General features: G+C 43.4%; 1 protein-coding gene across 3 annotated transcripts in view; it reads right to left on the bottom strand.

The window, feature by feature from the left end:
* Positions 1–258: 258 nt before the first annotated feature.
* Positions 259–26,379, bottom strand: part of LOC122542996 (transcription factor 7-like 2) — a 44,462-nt gene continuing 18,341 nt past the window's right edge. Inside the window, exons 7-12 of one of the 3 annotated variants that reach the window (XM_043681143.1) lie at positions 20,360–20,446; positions 18,561–18,683; positions 18,051–18,210; positions 8,355–8,462; positions 7,845–7,899; positions 259–2,036 (exon numbers count right to left, since the gene is read on the bottom strand). In XM_043681143.1, the coding sequence (XP_043537078.1) occupies positions 1,642–2,036; positions 7,845–7,899; positions 8,355–8,462; positions 18,051–18,210; positions 18,561–18,683; positions 20,360–20,446 (928 nt within the window). In that variant the 3' untranslated portion in view covers positions 259–1,641. Of the gene's footprint in view, positions 2,037–2,266; positions 2,290–7,844; positions 7,900–8,354; positions 8,463–18,050; positions 18,211–18,560; positions 18,684–20,359; positions 20,447–26,379 lie in introns of those variants that run through there. The other 2 variants (XM_043681146.1, XM_043681145.1) reach the window with 2 other exon arrangements.

Here is a 26,379-nt window from a genome sequence, read left to right on the forward strand (position 1 = left end):
AAATGCCCAAAATTTACTTACCCTTGTTTATTTAGTCATCCTGGAGATCTCAGGATCACCCGACAATTTGATTCAAAAAGGAAACAATTTTATTTGGAGAATCTTCATTTTTCTTCCACTCACCCCCCCAAAATGTACATGTATTCGTTCAGTTTATTCACACATTTCAAAATGTAAAACATTCTAGAAGGTTCTGTTTCTCACAACAGAAAGCCACCAACTGTAGTCCTGTTAAAAAAACCCTAAATACAAAAAGACTTTCATGTACAAGATTTATGTAAGAACCTTTTTACATTTTTTAAAAAAGACAAGGTAACTGAAAAAAAAAGACGGATGTTGAAAATGGAAAAGAGGGGTTTGGCTGACAACTGACAAGAAGCTGAACAATGCAGCTAAAGAACTGTTCAAGCCTCTTGTCTGAGGTTCAGGATTGTTGCAACCTCTTCCACAAAGTCCTTCTCACCCCTGAGCTATTTAAAAGACAACATGGCCTTCAATTGGGGTGACCATTCATGTCAATGTGGTACCCAGTAAGGCAGGTGATGGCTGTCTGCTTTCACCACAACTTGGAACTGGATCTACTCCTCATTCTTCAGTCTGTTAGTAGACAACTGGGCTATTTGACTCCAGAACACTGCACCCTTCGCATGACATTGTGTAGGTGGGACTTCCTTTCAGCCAGCACACAGAGCACTGACTCTTGCCAGTAAACCCAATGGCCTCCTTAAAACCCCACTTTCTCATCAAACGCTTCCTTTTAAAAGGCAAGAGAACTGAAATGCTAGCTGTGGCACAAAATCGAATCATCTTCCACAGAATTAAATTTCAGTTGTGCCATTCTCCCTTTGGTAGGAGCAACTCACCTCTGCCTCACAGGGAACTGCTCCTTAAGTCTCTGATCCTGGCCAAGAACCAGGATATTAGGTCACCAGGTGAATTCGCCTCCAGGCAGAGGCAGGGAACGAGGGGGCACTGGTGGCATGATTGTCTCGCTTGCTCGCACAGTCTCATCTATCCCACTGATGCCCCTCCCCACAACAGAGAGATTCAGGTGAAACTAGTTTGGCATCTGCTTCAATCCTGACTAGCCTTGCACAGGAACTCAAGCTGTTCGCCAACTACATTCCATAATCTCCCAACACACACCACCCCACCCCCCACATCTGCCCCCCTCTTAGGATACCCTGTCCTGACTTCAATAAAATGCTCTCCTGCTTTAGCCTAGCTCACATGGTCTTCCTTCCCTCCCGCCTAGCCCCTGGCCAATATTGCCCCTTGTCTTTAAATAGGCTAATATCCGCCACAGCACAAAAAAAATTGCAAGCACTCAGTACACTGTCCTGTTCCCACCCTGATTAAACCTGACTCTCACTCTCAGAGCAGTGAGAGTTCACACTGTACCTGTGCCGACTGTAATGAACACATCAAATGGAATGAAGGTGGTTCAAACTTGGACAGAGGGATAAAGAGATTATCTGTCGTCTTGGAAATGCCTCCCTTGACTCAGCTCCTCCCTCCAGCTGCATTAACGAAAAAACATATTTACAGGTTTCCATTTAAAATTGGGTCAAATATTGACCAAAGAACATCTGACAGTCTCTGTGGAAGGTTGCAGTTCTGAAACACAGGCTATAAATACAATCACTCCGTTGATTTGGTCACCAGAGACAATGGCTGTGTCTGCACAGCGGGTACAGCATGTTGGGAATGCGAAGCTGCCTCCACTGAAGAAGGAGGAGTTAACAGGAAAGTGGGGATGGCGGTGTAGGAGAGGTGTCGTGCACTGGCAGGTGAGGAGCTACTTTCTGTAATGGTGGCAGCTGGGGTGGAGGCGGACAGGGCAGTCAGCTTGGTGCTGAGCGAGAGGGGCTGTGCCTGCTCAGAGACCGGAGGATCTGGCTGCAGCTGCAGAGTGGATGGCGAAGGCGGTGAGTCCAAGACACTGCCGGTGGCAGATACAGGTGGGCCACAACTCCCATCTGCCCGCAGGTACTGTACACACTTCAGTTTCCGGCGAGACACTGGCAGGGACAGATCTAGAAGGAAGATAAGGCATCAGAACAAGAGACGAAAGTGAGAATGTCACAGCAACGTGAAGCATACACAGTATCAACCTTTCACACACACAGTCACCCATTCCATACCAACAATGATCCTACCTCTTCCTAAACAGCAAGCTGTGGAGGTAGAAAAGGAGGACAATCGAATCCCAGCAGCACAGTCACCAGGAGTAGGTGGAGTTCAAGAGCAACAAGTTGTGGGGGGCAGGACTGATTGGGGTTTAAACTCCTATGGCAAACACATTTTATCATCACATGGCTCAAGAGATTTAGTTGCCAAAAAAGACAGAACAACTCTAAATAGGTCAGAGGGAACACAAAAACTTTTTAAAAATTCAAAAACAGCACAGATCCTTACTTTCGGTAAAGAACTGTAAAAGTTGGAAAACAAACATATGAGTTGAGAAAAAGGATTTTTTTTAATGCCAAACTCAATACAGGAAAATAAAATTTGAAAAATAGTGCAATCAGGAGAAATTTGAACACTGATCCTCCCAATAACAACAAAGTAGTAGTAATATGTTGACCAATTATTTTGCATCAGGTCAGTCTGTTCGATATCCCAAAGAAACAAATATCAAGCCAGGGACAGGAGTTCACCAGAATTAGAATATTGGAGAGAGGATTTCACAAAAGAACAACACAACTCCAGAATCAAATGACTTGCAATTCAGCATTTAAACTAAAAGATAACAAGGCTGGGTGAGGTCGAGGGAGATTGTATGGAGGTGAAAAGATTATGACAGGTTTAGACGGGAAAAAGAAAAAGTGGTCCCATTTGCTCACATTGCAAGGACTGGGGAACAGAATTTTGAGGATGAGGGAAGAGATGCTGCGGAACACAAGGAAGAAACCTTTTTAATTAAAAATGTGGCCATTGGTTCTGACCAGGACTCTGCCAGTGGTGGTGATAGTGGAGTTGATGTTAAATTGGGTACTTGAGCAAGCAAAACCTGCAGGGGAACAGGACTGACTGAACTAGGTGGAAAGTTGCCAAGGATTCCATCGGCCAAATGACCATCCTCTGTGCCTTATCTCAAGGTAGCAAAAGGTAACGACATTCTTCACTACTTTGGAAACTTAGATGGGAAAACTGTATGTCTCTGTGCTATTTAATGATTGTAACTAAGGAAAACCAGGGAATGTTGACCAGTTCGACAACTATTTGTCAGCAAGAAACTGAGTTGCTCAAGATGGGGGGAATCTGACAGACTAAAATTGTTCAGCTGATCAGAGAGCGCGAGCATGGATTTGTAAAAGGAAGGTTCATTTCTGTCGAATATTTTGACTAAGCGACTGAAGGAGTGGACAGGGGAATGTGTATGAATGCAATGGACTTTCCGTGACAATTAGTTACAATTGAAATTTATGGAATTGAAGGTCAAGGATTGACCTGGTTCAGAGAGTAGCTGCAAAACAGGAGATAGAGTTTGGGGACAAAGGGGAGTTTGCCAGATGACAGCAAGTGACCAGGGCTGCCTCACAATCATTCGTCTTACAGCCTCAACTATTCACTGTTTATCAATAATTTAGTTGAAAAGCCAAAGCGACAGATGACACAATGATTAGTGTTAATCTCAGTTTTGTCACTGGAAATAAGTGAAATTGATGCAATAAGTGAACAGACAAAACTGGCAGACAGATTTCAGAGCAGCCAAATGCAGACCACGTAAGAAGGTCATGCAAACATTATGGGCAAATACAGAATATAACCAGAAAGGTGATGGAACACTGGCCTTTATTTGAACAGAAATGGAATACAACAGGCTAGAAGTCATGCTTGAACTGTACAATGTCTTGGCTAAACACAGCTGGAGCAATGGCAGTGTCTGGGTCACAGGCCTTCACAAGGATGAATTAGCAATGGAGGGAGCGCAGTATAGATTTACTCAAATGACATTTGGAATGCAAGAATTAAATTTGAGGACAAGATTGCATAAACTCATGTTGTGCTGTCTGGATTAATATGAAATAGGAGCGGGGTAAAACATTTGGCCCATCAAGCCTGTTTCAACACTCAACGATCATGGTTGATCTCAGGCTACAACTCCACTTTATCCCTTGATTCCCTGAGACCAAAAACCTGTCTAATCTTAAATGTATTCAAAGATGGAGAGTGAATTAACTCTCTGGGGCAGAGAATTCCAGAGATTCACAACCATGTGGAAAGATTTCTCCTCATCCCGACCTAAATGATACCCCTCCTAATCCCAAGACTATGCCCCATACTCATCATTCCCTAATCCAGCAGAAACAAAATCTCTCAGTCTACTTGGTCCAAGCCTCTTTAAGATCTTGTGTTTCAACGAGATCACCTTGCATTTTTCTAAAGTTCACAGAACATTACAGTAAAATCTCTGGCTGAGACACAGAGTAAACTGTAAATAGCTGAGGTCCCAGAACTGACCCTTGCAGCATTCAACTATTCACTGCCTGCCAACTTGAAAATGACCTATTTACACCCACTCTCTGATTCCTGTTCATTATTCAAACCTCTAATAATAACATTGAGGTACCCCAGCTCCACGAGCCCTCATTGTGCCTATTCACATTTCACGCAGCACTTTATTAAATGGGTCTTGGAAATCCAGGTTAACTATATCAATTGATCCCCTTCATCTACTTTACTAGATAAATGCTCAATACATTACAAGAAATTTATTAAGCAGCTTTTTCCCCAGAATAAAATCACATTGATGTTTCAATCATAATAGGTTTTTTATAAGTTTTTTGAGATGACTTCCTCAACAATAGATGCCAGGATTTTCCTAACAATCAATGGAAGGGAAACAGGTCCCATATTCAGCTAACTGATCAACTCCATGTTTTGACACTGTCTCCTTTCCTGAAAAGCCATGTAATATTTGCTATTTTCCAATCTAATGGGACTGTTCCTGAATCTAAGAAAGGAGCCAGTGGATCCACAATCTCTGGTTTTGTCTTTTACAATCCTACAGCAACATTGGTCAAATTTTAGTCTCAACTTTCTGCAATTTTGTTTCTCAGTTGACATGAACTCTCAGGCATTCCCCACTTTCTTTCCCTCCAGATTAGTGCCCATTTCTCCAATGAAACTTGCATATTCTATCTTAAAGACAGATACAATATGCTTGTGCAATCGTAAATTCCTTAGTGTGGAAGCAGGCTCACTGAGGCCACACAACCCTCCAAAGAGCATCCCACCCAAACCTTTTCCTGTAAATCTGCATTTCCCATAGCTAACTCACCTCGACTGCACATCCCTGGATACGATGGGCAATCCACTTAACCTGTACATCTTTGTGACTGTGGAAGGAAACCAGAGCACCTGGGAGAAACCCACACAGACACGGAAGAATGTACAAACTCCACACACACACACATATTTCCCGAGAGTGGAATCAAACAAAGGTCCCTAGCGCTGTTAAATAGCAATGCTAACCACTGAGCTACTATAGTGCCCACAATATCTTCACCAATTCTTCATTTCCACAGTTACTTCTCCAATCTCTGCTTTAAGTACTCTTCCTTTTCATAAAACTTTAAAGTACTCACAAACTGTCACCTAGTTTACTCTCATATTTAACCTATTCCTGGTTTCATTTTTGATAGGCCATTGATGGTTTCTGAAACACACTCAATCCTCCAGCTAACTACATTTTTTTGTAATATTAAAGTCTTCTTCTTTAAATTGAACACAATGCTTAAGCTTCTGAGTGAGCCAAAGATTTTTGCTGAGTTTCCACTTTTCAATGCAATCTCCATGTGTTGAGCATTCCAATAATTTCTTTAAATGGGACCACTGTTCTTGTTCAGCCTTTTCATCTATTTACCTAAATAACCAAAGGCAGTTCTTCTCTTATACGTATAGAATTTAACGTGTTCAAGTTTAAGCTTGCTTTTTATGTTGAGTGTATGTCACTCTCAAACTTATTGTGAACTTAAATGGTATTATGATCAATGACTCCCAGAGGAGTTTTTGCTTTCATATGACTAATTCACCATGCTTCATGACGGAATACTTGATCGCATATAGCTTTGTATCAGGTCAGTTCCAAATATATTGCTCCAAGAAACTGTTACAAAAACATACTACTGACACGTTGTTGAGCACTCTTGCCAATTTGATTCACTCTGTCCATATAAAGATTGAAGTCTCCCACATGGCTCGTATTACAAGCTCCAAACATTTCAGCAGGCAGCAGTGTTCACTGACTTTTGTGATTCCTAATTTCCACCCATACCTTAATGTGCTTTATATCATCGTTTACCATCAGGGATACTCCCTTTCCCATACTGTCCGCCTCTCCAAAATATTGTGCACCTTGGAATATTTATTTAGTTGGCTGAGGCCAAATTAATCCAAGTTTTCCAAAAAATTAAGGGGTGCAGCAAGGGTAAGTGGAAGAAAGGAGTCTAAAAGGTAAAAACCAAACCTTTAAGCAGTGTGACCAGACAACTCTTCATTTCAAGAGTAATCTGCAATGTTCTTCACAAACATGAAGTGATGCCAAAGCATTTTAGATGCTTGAATGTGTATTGAGTGAAGGTGTTAATAGTATGGGGTAAAGAGGCACACATATATATTGTAGATCAGACAATGATCTCACTGAATGGCTGAACAGTCTGAATGGCCTCTTCCTATTCCTGGTTTTCCAGGTAATGAGCCTCACTAGCACAGGTGAGCTGGGTTCAAATGTGCTCAGTTCCTGAGCCCCTGTCACTTGCATGGAAGCCCAAAAAGAGCCAATAAACACCAAGAGCAGTCAAACCAGGCACCACATGTTTGGACTGATAAGTGAAGAATAAGAATGGATTGAGAGAAAAGACGTTACCTGCACAGACTACCAAGGGGCATCACAAACTGAATGCATAAGGTGGGGTAAGAGGGAAGGGGCAAGAGGAGTTAGAGAGACATAAGGTAGGGAGGAGACAGAGAGAGGCATGGGGGGGGGGGGCATAGGAGAGAGTTAGTGCTTCTAAACGCAAGCATTAAAACTAAACAATATTGTATATGTTCACATCATAGTTACACTGTCTGCTTATTCATGAAGTACAAAACATGTCAACAGAAAACCAAAGCAAAACAAACCTCTCCTCCATTTGAAGTTCACTAACTAGACCAACAGTGCAGTGCATGCTGGGGAGTCAGTACAGAGGCAGCTTTGCACTGTCAGAGTCAGGACTGAGGGACCACCACAGTGTTGGAGGAACAGCATTGACAGAGTGCTGTACCGTCAGAGCATTAGTGCTGAGGGAGCATTGCACAGTCCCCAGCTCCCTTGTCATGTGGATGTGAAAGATCTCATGGTCACAATTATAAGTGGAAGCAAATTCCCAGCAGTGTCCAAACCAGGTCTTCACCGTCAACCAACATTAGTCAAACAGAGTACTGTATCACATGCCCTTTGCGGTTTATTTCTGTGCACAGTTGGTCTCCCAGGCTTTTTACATTCTACAGTGATTACAGCCCTGGGACATGGTGAGGCATTGAAGCTTCCAAATAAAGAAGCGAGTTCTTTTTTCCAATCAACTGGTTCAGACTTTGCTTCATGGAACTCGTGGCGGAAACCATGGAATCATCCCCAAATACTCTGTGCACACAATCACACTATTCACCCTTATTTGTTGAGGCAGCAAACATACAATGACCCAAATCAGAGAAGGACAGACAAAAGAGATGATGGTGGGCTCCTTGCTGCTCAAACAGCCAGTAGATCCTCAGAAGCACACACAAATAACAGTACTGAACAATCAACCTGCAATTGTGCACACACACTAACACACAATGAGCTAAGAACTCACCTCGATTGTCTCTCTCTGGCTGCTGCTTGTCTCGTTTCCTCTTCTTCCTCTTCCCCTGTCAAACAGAGACTTGGGAATGAGTCAGTCATTTACACCCAATCGATGACAGCCTGTGGTGGGCAGGGCATGGCAAAAACTGAGACCAAGGTACATGCCCATGATATGAACCCAAAGGCAGTGCAGTGCCCTGTGATCATCCACATGAGCCAGTGATAACAGTGACATGAGAGAGAAATCACACTGTCAGAGCGAGTAGATGATGAGGCAGCAGGCCTTTCTTGTCTTTTGGTGCTGGAAAAACACAGCAGGTCTGTGCTTTGCTTTTCCAGCACCACTCTAATCTCCAGCATCTGCAGTCCTCACTTTCACCTTTCTTGTCTTTTCCCTAGTTCTGTCCAGCTGGCACTGGATGGAGTGAGGGCTCTCAGTTACTGTCACACTCCTCTAACAGAAATCTCATCTCTTCCCATCTCACAGGTTGCATTCGCACAACTCAGCGTAGATACTCACATAATTGTCTCGCGCTGACCACCCAGGGTAGAGCTGGGAATGGAGTTGCCGTTCCTTCCTTGCAAGTTCATAATATTTTGACTGCTCCTCTCTTGTCAAAGCATGCCACTGTCAGGAGACACAATGAGAGTTTACCTGCAGGAAAGCAGAGGAGGAGATCCTGGGACCGAACAATTCATTCCTCCTCACCAACAAATGAAAACCTACTCCCACCATTCCTATCTCAACCAAGCCAGAAACTAAGAAAGGCAGTGAACAGATGGGACTTCAAGAAGCAGCTTTGTTCAGCATCCTGACCCAAGTGAAACCCAATACAATCAAACCAACTTGTATTCAAATATCACCTTGAATATAGTCAAATGTCACAAAACATTTCACAAGAACAATTATCAAATAACAAAAGCAAGTGATATGCAGAACATCTGGCTGACAGAGTAACTAGGGCAGTGGGGGTGGATTTAATCTTGTAAGGCAGGAGATGGATTGACTCAAGGACCTAATTTTGCAAGTATCAGAGAAAGCCAACGAGAGATTTTGTGGAACAGGGAAAAATAAATGAGGGAAGACTTGAATGTTGAAAGTGAACAAGGAAATGGTCACCTTCCAATCGGCAAGAAAGAGATAAGTGCAAGATTAAATTCTGTGTATGTAAATGCATGGAGTCTCATGAATAAAACTGAGAACCTGGAAGTAAAGATTACTTGAGGGGAATAAAACATAGTACCATTGACAGAAACTTGGCTCAAACCAGAATAGGTCTGGATACTTAACATCCTGGATCATATGGCTTTTAAGTAAAACTCTGGTTGTTTAAAAAGGGAGGAGGTTTCGCAATCTTGGTTAAAGACAGTATCTATGTTCCTGAACGTGATGCAGTTCCTGCATTAGCATCTATTTGGTTGGAGGTGAGAAACAGGACGGAAGCAGTGATTTTTCTGAGCGTGTCACAGACTTTCAAATAAAGGAGGGGAAACAGTAGGAGACAGCATTTGTGGGTAGATTATGGAAATGTGCATGACATGTAGTGTTGCGATAGTTGGTAATTTCAATTAACCGATGACAGACTGTGAAAATAAAAATGTGTGGCACAGAGGGGGAGAAATTCCTGAAACGCGTGCAGGAGAACTTTCTGGAACAGTACATTTCCAGTCCTACTAGCGTAATGAAGTTGTAGACGTGCACTGTACCTTTAAGGGAGCTGAAATTTCTGGCTGGCACAGATTGTGCTGAAAGATTTAAAAGTGTAACATTTGGTTGACACAAACAGATGGAGCTGCATTACCATGGTACAAAACAAATTCAAATTTGGCCAATCAATTTAAATTATGCCCCAGATTCCAAAATCCAATCAAATTTGAATTTTACTGTTTTGGATGACATCAAACCAAAGAAATGATCCGATATTTTGGGGTATAAAATCAGACGTTTTGAACAGTCAGAGGGAGAACAGCAAAAAGCTGCGAAGCACCAACATAACAGCTAGGAGAACAGCTCTCTGAAAGGTAACTGTCCACAAGAAATTTGTGCAGCAGAACACCAAAGCCAACCTAGAGAAACCTACAGAGAAAGTTTGACATCCGAAGGCAGCAACTGGTTTTTGGAACTGATTTGCCGTAAATTTAAGAGGAAATTTATTGGATCAGTATTGTCGAGTGGGATGTACAATTAGGTTTCAGAGAAAGGAGTTGTAAATAGTTCTTCCTTAATGTTCTGTTTTGGACTTAAAGAATAAAATTTTTTTTTCTTTAAATAGTGAAATCTGGGACAGTTCTTTGCCTCTCGAAATTTAACAGATGATGGCGCGAAGTGAGCTTTTCTGTGTGCATGGTTTAAAATTAGTAGGAGGGTTTACCCTGTATTGTAACACTAGGGAGAAAGATGTTCTGGATCTGGTCCAAGGAAATGAGGCATGTTAATTGGAGAACATCAGAATGGGAGAGCTTTTAAGAAATAGTCATAAGGATATAATAAGATTAAATATTAGGTTAGGAAAGAATGAAAATCAGTCAACGATTAAGATCCAGACTGGACAAAGACAGATTTTAGGGGTCCAAACATTGAACTAGAGAAGGTTGATTGGAAACAAATTTTGGTGGATGAAACAATGATGAAAACCAGGAGAATTTCAAAAGAAAGATGAATAGGGTCCAAGCTAGGTACATCCCTAAGAGAAATAAATAGTGCATTCAAAGCAAGGGTACCCTGGATGAATAGGGTCCAAGCTAGGTACATCCCTAAGAGAAATAAATAGTGTATTCAAAGCAAGGGTACCCTGGACAACAAAGGATACTGATGAGAAAAGGAGCAAGAGCAAGGAGGCATATAATACATTCCAGAATAATAATCACAACAGAAATCAGGAAGAGTATCTGAAATGCAGGACAGAGGCTAAGGCTGAAAGAAGGAATGCTTAAGAGGAAGCATGTGAAAAGGATGGCAGGCTGTGCTAAAACAAGTCATAAAATATTTTCAAACATATTAATAGTAAAAGGTTAATGAAGGATAGACGTGGGCCCAGAAGGAACAAACGGGGTAAGTTGATCAATGAAACAAAAGGTACAGCAGATGTCGCAAATGAGTACTTTGCTTCTGTTTTTATCAGAAAAGGGTGACAATGGCCTGGTTGAAAATGTGGGTGCTGAGCAACTAAGCAGTACAGTGATAAATAAACAAGAGTTGCTAAAGAGGCTACCAGGACTCCAGGTAGAGATTAGATTCCCTACAGTGTGGAAACAGGCCCTTTGGCCCAACCAGTCCACACCGACCCTCTGAAGAGTAACACCCCCAGACCCATTTCCCTCTGACTAACGCACCTAACACTACGGGCAGTTTAGCATGGCCAATCCACCCCGACCTGCACATCTTTGGACTGTGGGAGGAAACCGGAGCACCCGGAGGAAACCCACACAGACTCAGGGAGTGTGTGCAAACTCCACACAGACAGTCACCCGAGGCTGGAATCGAACCTGGGATTCCTGGTGCTGTGAGGCTGCAGTGCTAACCACTGAGCCACCGTGTCGCCAGGCACCGATGGATTGCATTATAGATTACTGAAAGACAGGTAAGGGAGCAAATAGTGGATCCATACAGTCATATAACATGGAAACAGACCCTTTGGTTGAACTTATCTGCACCAAATAGACATCCCAATCTGATCAAGTTGTATTTGCCAGCATTTGGCTCATATCCCTCTGAACCCTACCTGTTCATATACCCATCCAGATACCCTTTTAAATGTTATAATTGCACCTGCCTCCACCACTTCCTCTGGCAATTCATTCCATACACACACCATCACTGTGTGAACAAGTTACACCTCAGGTTCTTTTTAAATCTTTCCCCTCTCACCCTAAACCTGTGTCACCCCAGATTTGGGACTTGCCCACCCCAGGAAAAAGACCTTGACATTCCCCCCTCAGCCACTGACATTCCAGGGAAAACAGCATTCAGCCTCTCTCTGTAACTCAAACCTTCCAGTCCCAGCAACATCCTTATATAATTCCTTTCTGCACACTCTCAGGTTAACATCCTTCGTATAGGAGGATGGGACCAACACTGTGCACAGCATTCTAAAAGTGGCCTAACCAATGTCCTATACAGCCATGACATGATGTCCCAACTCCTGTACTCAAAAGAACATCTCACCAAGGTCCCATTGTACTCGGAGATAATTTTCTTTACTGTATACCACGCTACCTATATTGGTGTCAATTGCAAAACATGCCTCTTCTATTCACATTCAAAGCATTAAGTAAATGATGTATATCAATGGACCCAGCACCGATCCTCGTGGCACACCAGTGATCACAGGCCTCCTGTCCAAAATGCAAGCCTCTCCCATCATTCTCTGTCTCCAACCTTCAAACTAATTTTGTGTCCAATTGATCAGCTCCCTCAGGATCCCATGTCATGTAACCTTATTAACCAGTCTACCATGCGGAACCTTGTCAAATGCTTTGCTGAAGTCCAGATAGGCAAAGTCTACTGTTCTGCTTTTATTAATCTTCTTTGTCACCTCTTGAAAATAACTCAATCAGGTTAGTGGGACACTATTTCCCAGGCACAAAACAATGTTGACTATCCCTGATCAGTCCTCGCCTTTCCAAATGCATGTAAACTCCATCCTCTGACTCCCTTCCAACAACTGAGCAACCACGGACCCTAAGGCTCAGTCTATAGTTCCCTGGCTATTCCTCACAGCTTCTAGAATAACGACACATGGTGGGCAAGTGCCAAGGAGCAAGGGCAGGGTGCCTAGCTGCCTAGCGAAGCAGGGGCAGCCAGCAGTCCCGGGCAGCATGGGTACAGCAACCAATGGGCCCAAAGCCAAGATGGCTACTGATTGGGCACTGGTGAGCCTGGTTAAACCACATGGAAGCCGTTATAGAAAGAATGTAAATTCTACCTTTTTAGCTTTATCTCTTACTTTCCTTACTTATACTATGCATATCTTTTTTATTTTCTCCGTTTTTTTGTACTTAAGATTTGTACTGAAGATGTCACTGTGTCTTGGTGACATTGTACACTTTTCACTGTATTCCTGTTCTTTTGACAACGAACCTAATTCTTTTTGCCCTTCTAACTGTCCCTCTTAAGTATACTTCTACTGTTCTTATACACCTCTCTGGATTCGCTCGATCAGCTGTCTACACTTGACAAATGGGAGGAAGTGAGGACTGTGGATGTTGGAGAACAGAGACGGAGAATGCGGTGCTGGAAAAGCACAGCAGGTCAGGCAGCAACCGAGGAGCAGGAGAATCGATGTTTTGAGCATAAGCCCTTCATCAGTAAAGAGGCTGATGAGCCAAGGGGGCTGAGAGATAAATGGAAGGGGGTAGGGCTGGGGGAAGGTAGCTGAGAAGGTGATAGGGAGATGGAGGTGGGGTTAAAGGTGATAGGTCAGAGAGGAGGATGGAGTGGATAGGTAGTAAGGAAGATGACGACAGGTAGGACAGGTCAAGAAGGCGGTGTCAAATTGGAAGGATGGATCCGGGATAAGGTGGGGAGAGGGGAATGATAAAACTGGTGAAATCTTAGGAGAAAGTGAGGACTCTACATTGGGGAGACAGAACACCTACTTGCAGAATGCTTCAGAGAACATCTCCAGGACACACGCATGAAACAACCCCACTGTCCCATGGCCAAACACTAACTCCCCCTCCCACTCCCCCAAGGACATGCAGGTCCTCGGCCTCCTGCATCGCCAAAGCCTCACCACCTGACGCCTGGAGGAAGAACACCACATCTTCCACCTTGGGGCCCTCCAACCACTTGTGATCAATGTGGATTTTACCAGTTTCTTTATTTCCCCTCCCCCCACCTTATACCAGATCACACCTTCCAACTCAGCACTGGCCTCTTGACCTGTCCATCTTCCTTCCCACCTATCTGCTCCACCTTGCCCACCGATCTATCACTATCACCCCCACCGCCATCTACCTATCGCCTTCTCAGCTACCTCCCTCCACTACACTCCCCAGTCCCAACCCACTCCCATTTATCTCTCAGCCCCCTTGACTCACAAGCCTCCTTCCTGATGAACAGCTTATGCTCGAAACGCTGATTCGCCTGCTCCTTGGATGCTGCCTGACTTTGTGTTTTTTCAGCACCACACACTCCACTCTACACTTGACATATGCCTCCTTCTTTTTCTTGAGCTGAGCCTAAATTTCTCTTGTCATCTAGCATTCCCTACATGTACCAGCCTTACCCTTCACACTGACCAAAACATTCTGTCTCTGAATGCTCGTTATCTAATTTTTAAAAGGCCTCCCACTTCCCAATCATCCCTCTACCCGAAAATAACCTCTTCCAATGTATTGACACCTTCTCTGTTTGGGCAGAAGATATACAAGTGTGAATCCACATATGGACAGATTCAAGAACAGCTATTTCGCCTCTGCAATCTGACTTTTGAACAGACCTCTCGAATGTTAATGTTGATTTCTCGCTCTGCATCTTGTCTGTGGCTGTAATACTGTATTCTGCACTCTGTTCTGCTACCTTGACGCACTTGGTATGCTACAATCTGCTTGGATAGCATACAAATCAACACTTTTCACGATATCTTGGTAAATGTGACAACAATAAACCAAATCAAATTAAACACCACTCCCCTTCCGCTCTTACCTCCTTTTCTATCCTTCCTATTGCATCGAAACCCCAAAACGTTTTGCTGCCAGTCCTGTACGGCTCTGTGCCTCATTTCCATAATAGCTATTATATCCCAGTCCCATGTTCCCAGCCATGCCGAAAGTTCATCTACCTTAGCTGCCAGGCCTCTTGTATTGAAGTAAATGTAGTTTAATTTATCAGTCTTAACTCATTCTCTGCCAAGCCCTTGTCTACCTTGACTATTTGAGTTGCTCCCTTTATCTGTTGTACCAGCCTCAGCCTTTTCTCACCATCGCTTTGGTTCCCACACCCCCAATTTAAGAGTTTAAAGCCTCCCGAGTAACAATAACAAATCTCCCCGCAAAAATATTGGGTCCCGTTCCAATACAGGTGTAACCTGTCACTCTTTTACAAGTAATTTCTACCCATGTAGAGATCCCAAAGGTCCAAACATGTGAATTCTTGCCCCAAGCATCAGCTCCTTAGCCACTCATTTATCCAGTCTACTGGCACTAGCAAGTTGCACTCATGGTAATCCAGATATTACGACACGCAAGGATTGACTTTTTAAATGTTCTGCCTCCTTTCCTATATTCTCTGTGCAGAATCTCATTCCTTTCCCTCCCTATGTCAGTAGTACCAACATGCTCAATATCTCCCTGCTGGTAACTCTCCCGTTTCAGATTATTCTGCACTCTCTCCAAGACATCCTTGACTCTGGTACCAGGGAGGCAACACGCCATCTTGATGTCTTGCTGACAGCCGCAGAAATGTCGGTCTGTGCCTCAGACTGAAGATTTCCCTGTTACAATCGATCATTTGGAACCTGACGTACAGTCAAGCCAGTCATGGTACCAAAAACATGACGGTCAGTGTTATGCTCCTCTGAGAAACCATTCCCTCCTACAATATCCAAAATTGCATACCTGCGTGAGATGGGGATAGCCATAGGAGACTCCTGCACTACCTGGTTACCCCTCTATCATTCCTAGCTGTCAACCATGTATCTGACTGTATCTTCAGTGTCTCCAGCTTCACTGTTATTTCTTCCTTGATAATAGACTCAAGCATCTTCCCCACTATCGAGGTTAAACTAACCAGTCTATAATTCACCAACTTTTGTCTACTTCCCTTTTTAAACAGTAGCGTCACATTTGCTGTTTCCAATCCCAGAGTTCAGCAAACTTTGGAAAATGACCGCCAGGGCTCTTGTTATTTCTCTATCTCTTTTAGTACCCAAGATGCATTCCATCAGGGCTAGGAGACTTAGCTCCATTTGCTTGCCCAACACTACCTCTTCAATGAGGATGATTGATTCCAGGTCCTCACCTATCTTTGTAATTAAAAATAGATTAAAATTTAGAAGTTTATGAACCTTACAATCAAATGCCTAGCTGATCAGACTCAAAGAAACCAAAAGTTGTCCTCTTATCCTGTCATTTCAGGCAGTGATTTTCTTTTTAAATCACTGATACCTCCACAGCCGCACGTGAAGCTGGAGATCAGACCTCTTAGTCAATTATGAAACTGCATTGCTTGTTTGTTATTTCAGTGAAATCTCATCTCCAGATAGCTTGTTCAATTTCTCAATCTGACATCTGTGAAACTACTCTAGTTGGCTGCTTGGTAAAAAGGCGATCACTGAGGCATATGTAATTGTTCAGTCTCCGACCTTGCCACACAGTCGCTCTCCCACTCTTTAAAGTAGCTTTGTTTTTGATTTTTATAAAAAAAAGTTTCATAAACAATGCAAAGCTTGTAAACACAGCAACTATTACCCCAAGGAAGTGAGTAAATCCAGCTGAGCCCTAAAAAAAACTACAAAACTAAGAGCATCTCTCACAGCCACGGTCCTCTCCATCCACAATTCTGGCTACAGGTCATTTTAGCATAACACATGTTTCGTTATTGCGAATTCGCTATAACCCAATTGCTGAATTGGGGACACTGTTCCTAAAGCATTAACTTTTAAACATGTTGGCCATATCACAATTACATTGCCCAAACTTTTAAGCGCTGTTTCTAAAATGCAATTTTTCTACAATGCAAGGTTACACAAGAACACAACCATCGCGGTATAGAAGAACTACTGTATCATCAACTTTCAAGGCCTCTCTGAACACAGGATGGGCCCTGAGGGACTGGAGGATTGCAAAGGTAAAACTGTTGCCTTAGAAACAGACAAAGGCTAACCCAGGAAACTAATGCTGTCAATAATGGAAAAACTGACAGGCGCCATAATACTGACAAAGTAATATTCAGTTAAAGAGAAACTAGTTAGTACTCGAAGTCAACATGGCTTTGTCAAGGGTCGGTCACGTTTGACAAATTTGTTTGTGTACTTTGACAAGGTGTGACAGGAAATGGATGAGAGTAGTGCCATAAATGTTGTATATTTGACTTTCAGAAAGCATTTGAAATAGTAGCATATGGCAGATTGGTTAGCAAATTAGGAATGTTTGCAATGAATGGGTCCTTGGCAACATGGTTTAGAAGTTGGCTAAAAGATACCATCGGTATAGATGGATATTTTCCAGTTTGGAGACAGGTTGAAAGTGGTGTTCCCCAGGGATTGGCTTTGGGACCCTTGCTTTTAATGATTTATAGAAATGATCTGGAGATGGGTGCTGAAGGCAAAATCTCTAAATTTACAAATGATACCAATTTAAGGAGAATAGTGAATTGTGAGGATGACACTGAGCGGCTTCTGAGGAACATTGACAAGTTGGCCAAATGGTCTGACACCTGGCAGATGAATTTCAATGCAGAGAAATGTGAAGTCATGCATTTTGGTAAAAGAAACATGAAGAGACAACACAGGCTAATGGTACATCTCTGAGGGGAGTACAGGAACACAGGGAATCCACATGCATAATTCTGTAAAGGTGGCCAGGCAAGTTGAAACAGTTATCAAGAAGGTTTATTCAATCCTTGGGTTAATAAATAGAGGCATAGTGTATAAAAGCAAGGAAGTGATGCTGCACCTCTTTAAAAAGAAACCATTGGTCAGCCCACATTTAGAGTATTGTGTTCAATTCTGGGCACCTTAGCAAAGGAAAGATGTTAAAGCCCTGGAGAGAGTGCAAAGGAGATTGAATAGAATGATACCATGAATAAATGAGGGATTTTAGATACATTGAAAGATTAGAGACATTGGGCTTAATCTTTTCTGCTCCAAGGAGAATAAGAGGAGACCTTACTGAGATATTCAAAATTGTGAACAATTTTGATAGGGTAAATAATGACTATGACCAGCTAGCATATCAGTAATTTTGTGTCACAATTTCAAGATCATCAGCAAGAGACTGGGAGTTAGAGGAGGACAAACTCACTTTATTCAAGTTGTGACAAGTTGGAATGCACCATCAGGGAGACTATTGGAGTTAATTTCAAAAGAGATGAATTCAGAGGGCTGGAGAATGGGGACTACCTGGGTAGCTTTTTCAGGAGTGGATTCAGACACTCTGGGCTGAATGGTCTCCTTCTGTACTCTAAAATTCCATGATTCTATCTTCAAATGACATGGAAGTGACCATGCAGTGAGACTGACAACATCCAATCCACAGTCAGCCCCTCACTTGCCTTGCGTCCAAGGATCTGGTTAATGGCAGCACTTTCCTTTAGTGTGCACTCGGCCACGACTTTGGCCCGCATCTCCTTCATGTACAACATGAAGGCGTTCAGGGGCTTCTTGATGTGAGGCTTCCTCTTCTCATCTTCCTTCTTCACCATCAGGGGCTTCCTGAAATGAGTCACGTTTGGGAAGAACAAGCCAAGAATAGAGATTCAGATTTATCACAAAAGCCCCCTCCCAAGCTCCACCTGTGCTTCCCAACTCCTGTAAGAGCAAGACTAAGCCCAAAGAACACAAATCCAATGGAGCAAGCTCCTTTCCAGGTGCAAGCAATACACAGTCCAATATCTCAGGCAGCCTTCAGGCAGTGAAGATCGAAACCTCGCTCATATCTGGCCTTGATATCACACCTCCTCCCATTGTCAAGCCCCCAAATTAAGACCAACAGCTAAACCAGATGCACATTTTTCATTTTACTGCTTAACCTTGGAAGGAACAACCATTAGAAAGGAACTTACGGGGTTTCGCTGGGACTGGGCTGACTGTGAAGCTGCTCCTGTTTGATCCCTGTTGTTATAGCTGGATGAGGAATTCCGGTTGCGTGAGAGGAATGTGGTGGTGGAGCCATGTGTGGGGAAAACCTTCCAAAGAAGAAGCAACAGTCAAGAAGATCCATGGACAAAGGACCGTGGCAGGTGACCAGAACAGCACCCTCCATTGGTCAGTACATGCAGCTCATTCAACTAGACTTTCAATTACTGCTTGGTCAGTAGCAAGGCATGAATGCAACAGACAATTAACAGAACCAGGAGAGTATGAAAATCATTTTTTTCTTGCTTTTCTCAGCTGTGTCACCATGTCTGATCCTCCCCTCCAAACCCACACCACCCAGTCACCGTGAGAGCAAAATCACATCTGTCAAATTTATTACAGTGCTGAACGTAAGCAGGCTGGATAAAGAAAACCAGATGTAGTGCACTCCAGTTGTCTTAAGATGTTTAAGAAGGTGTTACATGAAAGGTGATTTCCCAGAGTTGAAAGATTATGCTGTTGGGGGTAGTATGCCTGCATGGAAACAGAGTTGGGATAAATCATTGATTTTCGGTGACTAAAACTGTAACTACAGAGTGCCACAGTGGGCAGTGATGGACTCTTGACAATTCACAGCCAAAATGAATCAGATGGATGAAGAGGCAAACTGTTGGCAGATCTGTCAACAATATCAAAATAGGTAGTGAAGCAATTTGAGTGAAGACACAAGGAGTCTAGACAGGGATACAGATATGTTAAATGAGTGGGAAAGGTGCGGAAAGGGACCAAGGAAGACAGGAAGATCAGAAGTATTTGGAATTGTACTCTGCTTTGGTGAAGCACCCACAGTTTGAAGAATTGGTTTCCAGAATTGACTAAAGCCTAATGTCCAAGACAAAACTCCTGAAGAATGGAGATCATTTCGAACTAGGTTACCTCAGTGTAAGGGTTTTAGTTTGAAAGGTCCAGACCAGAAGTATTTGGTTATAACCCTGAAGGATTTATTTGAAGTTAAGAAAGACAAAGCTCAGTTGTATCGAGTCATCGTAAGGAAGAGACTATCAAATTCATCCGAAATTGAAACCACCATTAAAATAAACCCTACAGGAGTGAGAGAGAAGGGAATTCACTCTGGTACGAGTACTGTTGGGATTAGTGGAATTGTATTTCAATGAGTGTCATGTGTTCCAACACCTTTAAAGCTTGTGTTCTCAGTGAACAATTGGCTTAATCAACTTCATCTTTGTTCCTTTTGAAAAGGAAACTTCTGTTTTCTTGTTAAAACAGAATCTGCAGCATTGTATGCTAATATTTCACTGAAAGACATAAATTTGGAACAGGAGTAGGCCACTCATCCTCTTGAGCCTGCTCCAACCTTCAACAAGATTATGGCTGATCTGATTTTAAACTTAACTCTACATTCCTGCATATCCCGGCAACTTCTCATCCTCTTGGTCTACCTCTGCCTTAAAAATATTGAAAGATTCTGCGTACTTTTGGAAAGGAATCCAAAAACACTGAGGCCGCAAATATAAAATGTATCCACATCTCTCTTTTAGATGAGTGATCGCTTATTTTTAAACGATCACCCCTAGTTTGAGAGGCCACCTCATTAAAACAAAAACAAAACATAATCCATTACATTTTAGTCTGGGATTACTTGTCCAGTAATAACCTCAGCTGGTTGGAGGTGGTAAAGAGCTACACTGTCAGGTGGACACTGTTCTGTTCTGATGGGACACTCAAAGCAGCAGGGAACATAGAGGATACAGAACCTTCCACAGACCTGGACATTGAAGCATTGACGGTCAGTGCAGTATGGTAGGAGGGCCGGAAGCTTCCTGCTGCAATCGGATAGAGCGGTGGACTTTGCCTGCGACACAAGAAGCTCAGTGAACAACCTGGAATCACATCCGCCAACCCAACATAAAAAAAACAGGTGACATGTCACAAAAGGAAAACCACCAATCCCCAGCCATTCAATAGTCACTTCCCACTTCTTTCCACCAACTGCCAGGGATCAGTTCCTGCCATCCACTCAACTGCTCAGCCACAGTCACATCACCCACTACCCAATGTTCAAATATGTTCCGGTGCAGCCAACACCACCTCTACATTCCAGGCAACGGAGAGCTTCATTTGCAGAACAAGCACATCGGATCCAAAGGCCACTCCCACTGCTCAATTAAAATCATCACTGAATTGGGGCAAACTTTGTGATGTTCCACATTCTAGAATCATACAATCCCTACAGTGTGGAAATAGGCCACCTGGACCAACAAGTCCACATCGACCCTCCAAAGTGTATCCCACGCAGACCCATTCCTCTCCCCTGTAACTCTACGCTTACCCCCGACTAATGCACTTAACCTATAACATCCCTGAATACTATGGGCAATTCAGCATGGCCAGTTCATCTAACCTGCACATAGAGTCATTGAGATGTACAGCATGGAAACAGACCCTTCGGTCCAACCTGTCCATGCCGACCAGATATCCCAACCCAATCTAATCCCACCTACCAGCACCCGGCCCATATCCCTCCAAACCCTTCCTATTCATATACCCATCCACGTGCCCCTTAAATGTTGCAATTGTACCAGCCTCCACCACTTCCTCTGGCAGCTCATTCCATACATGTACCACCATCTGTGTGAAAAAGTTGCCCCTTAGGTCTCTTTTATATCTTCCCCCCCTCACCCTAAACCTATGCCCTCTAGTTCGGGACTCCCTGATCCCAGGGAAAAGACTTTGCCTATTTACCCTATTCATGCCCATCATAATTCTGTAAACCTCTATAAGGTTACCCCTCAGCCTGCGACGCTCCAGGGAAAACAGCCCCAGCCTGTTCAGCCTCTCCCTGTAGCTCAGATCCTCCAACCCTGGCAACATCCTTGTAAATCTTTTCTGAACCCTTTCACAACATCTTTCCAATAGAAGGAGACCAGAATTGCACGCAATATTCCAACAGTGGCCTAACCAATATCCTGTCCAGCCGCAACATGACCTCCCAACTCCTGTACTCAATACTCTGACCAATAAAGGAAAGCATACCAAACCCCTTCTTCACTATCCTATCTACCTGCGACTCCACTTTCAAAGAGCTATGAACCTGCACTCCAAGGTCTCTTTGTTCACCAACACTCCCTCGGACCTTACCATTAAGTGTATAAGTCCTGTTAAGACTTGCTTTCCCAAAATGCAGCAACTCGCATTTATCTGAATTACTCATACGTGAGGAATAACATAATGATCAGGGAGAAGGTAGGGCCGATCAGGGATAGCGTAGGGAACTTATGTGTGGAGTCAGAGCAGATAGGGGAAACCAATCTGCTTTGGTTTTCACCAAAGAAATTGTTGTAAATGAAAACTTAGAGGTGCTGGGATACAGTCTTGACCAGATCAAGAATGATGAAGTTGATGTGCTAGAAACTTTGGAAAACATTAAGATTGATAAGTCCCCAAGGCCAGACCAGATTTATCCTAGGCAGCTCCGGGAAGCGAGAAAGGAGGTTGTTAAGCCGCTGGCAAGGATGTTTGCCTCCTCACTCTCCACAGGAGTCGTACCGGAGGACTGGAAGGAGGCAAATGTTGTTTCTCTTTTCAAGGAGGGTAATAGGGAAATCCCTGACAATTAAAGGCAAGTCAGTCTTACATCTGTGGTCAGGAAAGTCTTGGAAAGAATTCTGAGGGATAGAATTTAGCGTGATTAAAGGCAGTCAGCATGGCTTTGTGAGGGGTAGGTCATGCCTCACAAATCTTATTGAGTTCTTTGAGGAGGTGTCAAGACAGGTCGACGACGGTCGAACAGTGGATGTGGTGTATGTGGACTCCAGCAAGGCATTTGATAAGGTTCCCCGTGGTAGGCTCATTCAGAAAGTCAGGAAGTATGGGATACAGGGAGATTTGGCTACCTGGATTCAGAATTGGCTGGCTGACATAAGGCAGAGAGTGGTTGTAGATGGAAAGTATTCTGCCTGGAGAAGGGTGTTGAGTGGGGTCACACAGGGCTCTGTTCTTGGGCCTCTGCTCTTTGTAGTTTTTATAAATGACGTGGATGAGGAGGTTGAGGGGTGGGTTAGTAAATTTGCAGATAACACTAAGGTTGAAAGTGTCGCCGATAGTATAGAGGGCTACTGCAGGCTGCAGTGCAACACAGACAGGATGCAAAGCTGGGCTGAGAAATGGCAGATGAAGTTCAACCTGGATAAATGCGAAGTGATGCACTTTGGATGGTCGAACCCGAATGCTGAATATAGGATTAAAGACAGGATTCTTGACAGCGTGGAGGAACAGAGGGATCTGGGTGTGCAAGTACGTAGATTCCTCAAAGTTGCCACCCAAGTGGATAGGGTTGTTAAGAAAGCATATGGTGTTTTGGCTCTCATTAATAGGGGGGTCGAATTTAAGAACCATGAGGTTTTGCTGCAGCTCTACAAGTCCCTGGTGAGACCACACTTGGAATATTATGTCCAATTCTGGTCACCCTACTGTAGGAAAGAGCCTTTGGAGAGGGTGCAAAGAAGGTTTACCAGGATGCTGCCTGGCTTGCCTTATGAAGAAAGGTTGAATAAGCTCGGACTTTCTCTCTGGAGAGAAGGAGGAAGAGAGGAGACCTGATTGAGGTGTACAAAATAATGAGAGGAATAGATAGAGCCAATAGCCAGAGACTTGTCCGCAGGGCAGGATTGACTGGTACGAGAAGTCATAGTTTGAAGATATCAGGAGGAAAATATAAGAGGTAGGTTCTTTACACAGAGTTGTGAATGCATGGAATGTGTTGCCAGCTGTGGTGGTGGAAGCAGAGTCATTAAGGACATTTAAGCAACTGCTGGACATGCACATGGATAGCAGTGAGTTGAGAGGTGTGTAGGTTAAGTTACTATATTTTACATTAGAACTAAATCTCAGCACAACATCATGGGCCAAAGGGCCTGTTCTGTGCTGTACTTTTCTATGTTCTATGTTAAACTCCATCTGCCACTTCTCAGCCCATTGGCCCATCTAGTCCAGATCCTGTTGTAATCTGAGGTAATCCTCTTCGCTGTCCACTACACCTCCAATTTTGGGGTCACCTGCAAACTTACTAACTGTACCTCTTATGCTCGCATCCAAATCATTTATGTAAATAACAAAGTTGAGGAGCCAGCACCGATCCTTGTGGCCTTCCACTGGTCACAGGCCTCCAGTCTGAAAAATGATCCTCCACCACCACCCTCTGTCTTCTACCTTTGAGTCTGTTCTGCATCCAGATGGCTAGTTCTCCATGTATTCCATGAGATCTAACTTTGCTAATCAGTCTCCCATGAGGAACCTTGTCAAATGCCTTACTGAAGTCCATATAGATCATGTCCACCGCTCTGCCGTCATCAATCTTCTTTGTTACTTCTTCAAAAAACTCAATCAAGTTTGTGAGACATGATCTCCCACGCACAAAGCCATGTTGACTATCCCTAATCAGTCCTGCCTTTCCAAATACATGTACATCCTGTTCCTCAGGATTCTCTCCAACAACTTGCCCATCACCGACATCAGGCTCACAGATCTATAGATCCCTGGCTTGTCCTTACCGCCCTTCTTAAACAGTGGCACCACGTTAGCTAACCTCCAGTCTTCTGGCACCTCACCTGTGACTATCGATGATACAAATATCTCAGCAAGAGGCCCAGCAATCACTTCTCTCGCTTCCACAGAGTTCTCGGGTATACCCAATCAGGTCCAATGAGAAGAAACCAAGGCGCCTGGAGGAAACACACGCAGACACGGGGAGAACGTGCAAACTCTACACAGACAGTCGCCAGAGGCTGGAATCAAACCTGGGTCCCCAGCGCTGACCATTCAGCCACCGTGCCGTTCTGATTGTGTCCTTGCACCAACTCTTATTCTCACACTATGAAGTGATCCACACTGCCCCCACCAAACACTCCCAGAAGAGGTACAGCACCTGGTTAGATAAAGATTAAATTTCCCCACACAGGGTCAGCACAGAGTTGGATACTACCTCTACTCTTCTTAATTGAAAGGAAAGCATCCTCTGCACTGTCCCTTCAAATACTCCCAGGACAGTTACAGCAAGGGATTTGATACAGAGTAAAACTTCTATACTGTTCCCATCAAACAATCCCAGGACTGGGGGTGCATCGAGTTAAATATAGAGTAAAGCTTAGTCTACAACGTCCCCATCAAATAATCCCAGGTCAGACACAGCATGTAGTTAGTTATACTGTAACTATCACTCCATACTGTCTTTCAACACTCCCAGAACAGATATAGCACTCAGCCAGATACTGATGAAGCTCTCTTGACTCTTTTAAAGAAAAAGTAAATTTCCCTTGGCAGTATCCCCATCCAACACTCCCAAGGACAGGACAGAACACGGTTAGATAGAGTAAAGCTGCCATGACAGCTGCCTCCACACTGTTCTCATCAAATGCTTCCAGGATAGGTATAGCTTAATTTTTATTTGGTATTCATTTACAGAATGAGGGCATCATTGTCTAGGCCAGCATTTAATGCCCTTCTCTAATTGCCCATAAGGTAGTTAAGAGTCAATCAGAACGCTGTGGGTCTGGAGTCACATGTAGGCCAAACCAGGAAAGGACGGCAAATTCTTCCCTAAAGGGAATTAGTGAACCAGATAGGTTTTTCCCACAACTGACAATGGTTTCAATGTCATCATTAGACTATTAAAAACAGATTTTTATTGACTTCAGATTCCAAGATCTGCCACAGTGGGATTCGAACCAGGGTCCCTAGAACATTACCTGGGTCTCTGGATTAACAGTCCAGTAACACCACCATGAGGTTATCACCTCCCTTGCAGACTTAATACAGACTCAAACTCACTCTACTCCATTAAACTGACAGTAAAGATCTCTTGTATCCATCAAACACTCCCAATGCAGGGACAGCATGGGGTTAGATGTGTGCAAATTTCTTTCTTCGTGTCTCTATTATTTTTCAATGGGCTTTGCACTGAATACAGTACTATGCTGTCTAATATTGATGATATTGAAGTAAATTTGCTCACAGTCAATTTTACACACAGCAACTTGGCAACATCAAACTAATCTGTTTTCTTGACTTTAGCCCTAACGCAAGACACCCTGAATCTCAGTCCACTATTGGCCACTGAATCTTTCACATCCATCTGAGTGGTCAGATGGCTACCTCAGTTGAACATCTACAAACACCTCCTCACTTCTCAGAAAACAATACAGCACAGGAACAGGCCCTTCGGTCCACCAAGTCTGTGCCAATGCATGATGCCTTTCTCAATTAAAAACCTTTTGCCTTTATGCAGTCCATATCCCTTTATTCCCTGCCATTTCATGTATCTATCGAAATGCCTCTTCCACCTCCTCTGGAAGTATATTGCAGGCACTCACCATGCTCTGTGTAAAAACAAAACTTGCCTCTCACATCATTTTTTAAACACTTATCCTACTTTACCTTAGACTCAAGTCCTCAGTAATTATGAGAGTCCAACCATCTGCGTTATCCATAACTCAAATAGTTTTGCAAATTTCTATCTGATCACCCCTCATCCTTCAATGTTCAAGTGAAAACAAACCAAGTCCCTCCTCATAGTGAACACCTTTAAACCAGGCAACCTGATTTCTTCACCTTCTACAAAGCCTCCACATGCTTCTTGTATGGTGGTGACCAGAACTTTATGCAATATTCCAAAGTTCTACACAGGTGCAATATTACTTGCCAATTTTTATATTCTATCCCCTGACCGATAAAGGCAAGCATGCTATAAGCCTTTTTGAACATCTTATCCACTTGTATAGTCACATCACG

This window comes from Chiloscyllium plagiosum, chromosome 42, assembly GCF_004010195.1.
Source record: "Chiloscyllium plagiosum isolate BGI_BamShark_2017 chromosome 42, ASM401019v2, whole genome shotgun sequence".
In the NCBI taxonomy this organism is placed as follows: domain Eukaryota; kingdom Metazoa; phylum Chordata; class Chondrichthyes; order Orectolobiformes; family Hemiscylliidae; genus Chiloscyllium; species Chiloscyllium plagiosum.